At 26.3% G+C, this 6,654-nt stretch overlaps 1 protein-coding gene across 3 annotated transcripts in view; it reads right to left on the reverse strand.

Moving 5' to 3' along the window:
• LOC107442083 (filamin-A) overlaps positions 1-6,654 on the reverse strand; it is a 59,088-nt gene that overhangs the window by 13,800 nt on the left and 38,634 nt on the right. For 2 of the 3 annotated variants that reach the window (XM_043042859.2, XM_043042860.2), the window contains exons 2-4: positions 4,890-5,030; positions 3,091-3,222; positions 794-967 (exon numbers count right to left, since the gene is read on the reverse strand). In XM_043042859.2, coding sequence (XP_042898793.1) covers positions 794-967; positions 3,091-3,222; positions 4,890-5,030 — 447 coding nt within the window. Of the gene's footprint in view, positions 1-793; positions 968-3,090; positions 3,223-4,885; positions 5,031-6,654 lie in introns of all 3 variants that reach the window. The other variant, XM_071178476.1, reaches the window with a different exon arrangement.

Consider the following 6,654-nt stretch of genomic DNA (forward strand, 5'->3'; position numbering starts at 1 on the left):
ATATATATCCTTTTATGTTATTTTTTTTCTGTAAATCCCTTTCTTTTCTTTTATTATTCTAATCGGAACACTTTCTCACTTTTTTAAATTCACATCCTGTCCTTAAATCTATTTTTGGTTCAAGCATGCATTAATTAATAGTAAGACTTACTCTTTTGTGGGAATCACGCGACCTATTTCATAAACTAATTGTAATCACTAAGATTTCCCTCTTTCCCTAAATTGAGACATTTTACGGATTTTCTTTACAAAATTTTCCCTAACATATTGGCTGAAGCACGTTGAAATCGTGGCTTTCTCTCTCTGGTCATTCATCTGAAAATGATTAAACAAAATTAAATTGCTCATTTTTGAAATCCTGTGCCTATTTTCCTGCTCGGCCGACTATCTTCATTACATATGCTATCATTGGATGGCTTTAATAATTCATTAAGAAAGAAAAAAAATATTTAAAAAAAAAGTAAATTAAGTATAATAAATTGATTTGNATTCATCTGAAAATGATTAAACAAAATTAAATTGCTCATTTTTGAAATCCTGTGCCTGTTTTCCTGCTCGGCCGACTACCTTCATTACATATGCTATCATTGGATGGCTTTAATAGTTCATTACGAAAGAAGAAAAATATTTATAAAAAAAGTAAATTAAGTATAATAAATTGATTTGAATGAAACTGTCACATTTTCTGGATAATGTCCCATATCCTATCTAATTATAATAGAAGCACTTAAATATCAATAACATATCCCTGATTATTTAATTTGATTTATGAAATGAAGGAACAAAGGGTTACCTGTAATTTTCGCCGTGAATGGACTTCCCCTCACATGTTGGTCCCCTGCTTTTATGGACACTTTGTACTCACCCGGAGATGGTGGTACATAGATAACACTCATTGTGCCATCTTTGTTATCGTGGCATGTAACTTCTGCTCTGGATGGTCCTTCAACGGAAACATTTATTTTACCTAAAAAAAGGGATTCAATATCAATAATTATCTTCTTTTAATTAAGAATGTCTTTTCAACCCAAAAATTTATAGACCTTTCAAAGAGCACGTTATCACTAAAAGTATTGAAATTTATAGTATTAAAAGTTAAAGGATGAACTGAGAGTATCATATTGCTAGAATGGATGGAAAAAAATTTAGTAAAGAACATTTTAATTTCAAAATCTTTCTCCAGTCGGAAAAGCGGAAGGCCACATCAAACTTTGAAGTGATTGGGGTAAAGAGGTAAAATAGTAGGGTGTTCAAGAGGAATCTTCAATCAGAGGCCTTGGTCCACCCTGGGTTTGCCTTGCCAAATGTGAAGAGGAAGAAATAAGACTGCTATATCAATGGTCCTTATTGGTTAAGAGTACCAATATTTTGCAGAAAAAATTAAAATATCCTAATCTTTCCCATTAACTACTGTTAAACAATGAAATATTTATTTTTTCTATCAATTATATGAAAATATAAACTTTCAAGTTTTTTATTTGCAATCTTTTAAAATACGTTTATGCAATTTAATACTTTTATACCTAGCTGTTAAAAAAACAGTTTTTTTCGTAAGTAAAGAAATTTTTTTTTATTTTTTACTCTCAGAAATAAGAAAGCTAGTTTCGCAAGAAAAAAAAATCATTCTTATTGCTCTGTTGTTTCAATTAATTAGATGATTATAAGTGTTTTTAATTACAACTTTTGAAATTTAAATAAATTGCAAAATATTTGAGCGAAAATGAAAAATCTAATGTATTGTAACAAATATGAAAGAACAACAAATACGAAATAATATTTCATTTTTTATTTCGCCAAAACTATTACTTAATATAATTATTTAACATAATTTCTGAAAATAATTATTTAATATAAAAATTTGAGCAAACGATTTCATAAATGAAGTATTTTTTAAAATCAGTTTATCAATGGAATAAATTTAATATTATTACGTTACGTAATTACTTTGAAACTCTGGATAGAGCCATATTTTTTGATTTATACCGTTTTTGACAGTTATTTTTAAGGTAATTATTGTAAGAAAATTCAGATGTAGAGTTCACTTATTTTTAACTCTCTTGATCACTACAATACATTAATTGACGTTGCCTAGAAGACATAAATAAATCAAGATCTGATAAAAAAAAATATCGTTTGGAACTGGAACTTCACTTTTAATGGATTGAATATTTCAATTGTGATTTCAGAATCATTTTAATGTAAGTTTTTAGCTTAATATCCTGTAGAAAGTATTACTTTTCTGTCTAATGATTTATGATATCAAACCTTAATTTTGGTGCTGTTCTATTATTATTTATTCCGGCAATAAAATATATTGCCAAAATTAATAACTTAAATGTTCTGCTATCTGAACTGTGATTCAAAGTTTAACTGAACAATAATTTTAAAATTTTATCAAAAAATATGAAAAACAGTTAAAAGTAATATAACTTTTATAAATAAAGACTAAAAAAAAATGTAACTAGAGAAATGTTACTTCTGAGAAAGCGTTGTAATAATATATCATATTTGATTCTAATTTAACTAAATTTCTAATGTAACAGGATTTTGTATATAGATTAAAATTATCACTGTAATAGATTATTGATAATGCAACAGCGATATATCTTCATTTAAAAGAGCAAATAATAGTAAACTCGTTTTATATTAGGACGAATCAAATGAAAATTTAAACAAAAAGTATAGAATACTATAGTTTTCTAATCTTTAAATGCTTTTCTTATTTTTATTTTAAGTGTTATTCTTGCACCACATTTATATAACTAAATACTAAAAATTAAAAATTCGTTAATGCATATAGATTAAATTAATTCTAAATTGCTATAAAATATATTTAAAGTCAAAAATGAATAAAATAAAAATTTTAAAAGCATCGTATTTTATATGCCTTGTATTTTTAAATTTTTTTTTTAAACAAGTTTTGAAATTGTGTTTTAAGAAAGTTGTTTTATCCTAAAAATTTATTTTTCTGTAGTATTTTAGTTCAATTCTTTCATTTTGAATTGTATGCACAAACAAACCCACGCTATAAACACTTTATGTAAACAGTTCACTGGACACATTGAAGTAACAGGAAGAAGTTATATTTACCAATTGCGTTGCTTTTGTTATTGGATACAGTGATGTTGCATGGTTCACCAGCCACCCCTTGAACTAAACCATCTCCATATGCAGTGAGAGTTCCATTTGCTACATTATCTACGTGGAATTTGAATGGGCTACCTATAACGTGGATGAAATAAACCATTATACATATTGACTGATTTGATTCCGGGTGTCATTACATGCAAAAGTATTATTCCCTTATTCCCCCCCCCCCAAAAAAAAAATTTAGAAGGTGCAAGATTTTTTTGTAAAGTTAAGTTTATAGAAATTATATATTACTTTTTTCATGTCTGTTAGAATAGTTTCAAACATTTTTAAGCGAAGCAACTTTGTACTCAAAAAGTGTTTGAGGGTACCAAATTTTATCCCAAAGCAATTTTTCACAATTGAACAATAGAAAACAATTCCGAACGTTTTATATTTAAGGAATCAATTTCATAAAATTTTATACCGTAATATACTTAATTTTTAAACAAATGAACTTTAAGACATTTTTTGAATCAAAGTTTTTTTACAATAATATAGTCAAATTTTTTTAATAATTATTATTAAATAATTATCTCACTCTGTAAACGTTTAAATAAAATAAAATAACACATAACTAATTTTTGTATAGCAATAGTTCGATTTTTGTTCCATCATAATTTATGTAAGAGACTTTTTGNACAGTAATATGTAGACTTTGGCTATTTTTGAACATATTTTTAAAATTAAAATATGCAATTCATAAAAAAAAAATTTCACTTAAAAGTTGACACTTTCGTGGAATTGCCCAGAGACTTTTTGCATTTTGTATAACCGTGATCAATTTTTTACACAACAATAATTGTTTGAATTTAAAGTATTATTTTGAAACAAATAATGCTTATTTTTAAATCGGAAAATGATTTGTATCACACACTCGTTCTTTAGATAATTAAAATCTGTAAGTTGTGAAAAATTTGGAAGCTTATTCATCAGATTTCGAACAAAAAATATGAATGCAGAGTTTCGATAAACTTTATTATAAAGTGATTCATAAATGTATTTTCACCATTTTTTATGACTCTTTATTAGCTTTTTAAACACTTTTTATTTTTCTTCATTTAGGAAATGCGTTGTTTTTTCTCATGATAAGAAAAAAGCCTTGATAATGGTTTTGATTTCTTTCATAGAGTGAATTTTTATTAAAAATATTCATCTTATTATTCAAGAAAATAGAAAAGTCAGATAAATATGGAACATTTTGCCTATTAAAATGCCCTAAGTTTTTGTAGTGTCAGTTAAGCTACACGCGATGAAGAAAAATTCCTTTTTCAGTGTCAAAACTTGGTCATTTCGCTTAGATTTCAACTTAAGTAATGCTTGTTGCTCCAAGTTCTTAAACACAGTTATGTATGTATTTATTACATTTCTTCCGTACTTTTCGGTTTGCAGATGGCAAAGAAATTCAGCTACTTTTTTGAAAAAAAATTATTCAATTTTTTTGTGAACATCCCTTTGGTTTAGAGTTAAAAAAAGAGTTCGTGGAGGAATACATTTATTGGTGACTTTTGCTTGCGTTCGGCTAATTGAAAAGTACCAATTTTTTTGCAACCTCACCAGATATTTAACATTTTTCTTATGCAACTCAGATCGCACACGAGTTTTTGCAATTATTTAAGATATCGTGCAAAAACAAAGTAAGATGGAAAAGTACAATGGTATCACTAAACACTTTATGAATTAAATTTTAAAATTAAATATTAAAATTAAAATGATTTGAACACTAATAAGTTAAATTAGAAATTAACTGTAGAACTTGCCTTGTACAGGTTCGAGATTGTGCTTGATATACAATTCGTGGCTTCCAATTTCACGGGGATCATATTTAAAAGTTACGGTTCCATCATGGTTGTCGATGATTACAGGCTTGTCGTATTTCCCTGAAGGCATTTTCAGTTTATCTGTAAGAAAAATAAGTATTTTACAAATCAATATTCTACATTTACTTTGATTTTGAAGAAAAAAGTTAAACAACAAACATTAAAATAATTATAACTTGCACAGATGTTAAAAAGAGCTAAGAATTCTTAAAATTAATGTAGTGCTTTAACTGAGAATCACATTTCTATAATATTTTTAAAAATACATGCATTTTTCGCTCTGTTGTATCATTTAAATAGTTATCAAATATTAAGGTTTGTATTTAAAATTTGATTTCACGTTGATAGATTTTGTTCGAATTTTTCGTTTTGTAATTTACAATTACATACTCGTAAAATGATGTAAAAATTTGTTTATCTTAAGTTTCAAAAACTTTTGAATATTAATTAAGGGAAATAATTATCCTTATAAAATAAAATAATAAAAAATCATAAATAATTTTTTAAAATTATTTTTTGCATCGATAATTTTCTTTGGATAAATAATTTTTGTTATTGTGTGCTTAAAGTTTTCGATTCGTTTAAAAAGTTTCTTATGTCAAAAAGAAATACACAAAAAGTAAAATTAACACTAAGCAAACTTTCGACCGATTGATTGTCTATACTATTGGGACATTATTATATTATTTCCCAGATTCTGATTCTCCCAGATATTTCGAGAACCAAGAATCCTAATTTATCGAAAAAAAGGTATGTTTATTCAGATAAAATAAACTTTTGTGCTTAAATAAGCTTTATAATTAAAATATCATCTTCTCTAATTAATAAGCTTATATAATATTAGGGCTTCTCGAACCATCAAGATTGAGTTCTAGTACATAAAAATCCGATCATCAGATCAAAAGTCATTTAGAAGGTGTACTCTTCTATTTTTTCCTCTTCATTTTATAAATTTTGAATTTCACGTGTTCTTTTTTGAATTTCGCGCATTCCTTTTGGCTTTTGACATGTATTGTTGTTAAGTTAAAAAAAAAACAACATGGAAAATGGTCATGACAAAAAGGCACTTAAATATCAGCATCAGTTAAAGTTCAGTATGGAGAGTAAGAACACGCTTCCATGTTGTAATTCGGATTAAAACACAATTTTTTTAAACCTTTTCAAATATGCAGATCTATTTAAATACAGATCTATTTGAATTTAATGGATAAAAAACGATTTTGTAAATTGGAGAAAAAAAACTCTTTATTTGGTAGACTTTTTCTGACAATAAAAACGAAAGGCTTTGCTAGAACTCTGAAAAAAAATTAAATTATAAAGGCGCCATAAGGAATAATAGTTATTTGCGTATTCCAAAATTCGTGGATTTATTCTTTTAGGTATAGAAATACACAGTTGTAAAAACATGAAAAAATGGTCATGAAAGAAAGGCATTCAAATATCAGTATCATTTAAAGTTCAGTACGAAGAATAAGAACACCCTTCCAAGTTCTAGTTTAGTTAAAAACATAATTTTTTAAAACCTTTCTGAAAATGCAATTCTTTTAAGATTCTTGTATCCTGGACTTCCAAAAATTGAGATTAATCTTCTTATTCAATTGATATCCATCTTATTCATTCTTATAGACCCAGTTCTTGATTGAATTACATATTTTTGTTTTCTTAAGAAACGATTAAGATTAAAAGTAATGAATATATATATATA

Source organism: Parasteatoda tepidariorum, chromosome 3, assembly GCF_043381705.1.
Source record: "Parasteatoda tepidariorum isolate YZ-2023 chromosome 3, CAS_Ptep_4.0, whole genome shotgun sequence".
NCBI classification, from domain to species: domain Eukaryota; kingdom Metazoa; phylum Arthropoda; class Arachnida; order Araneae; family Theridiidae; genus Parasteatoda; species Parasteatoda tepidariorum.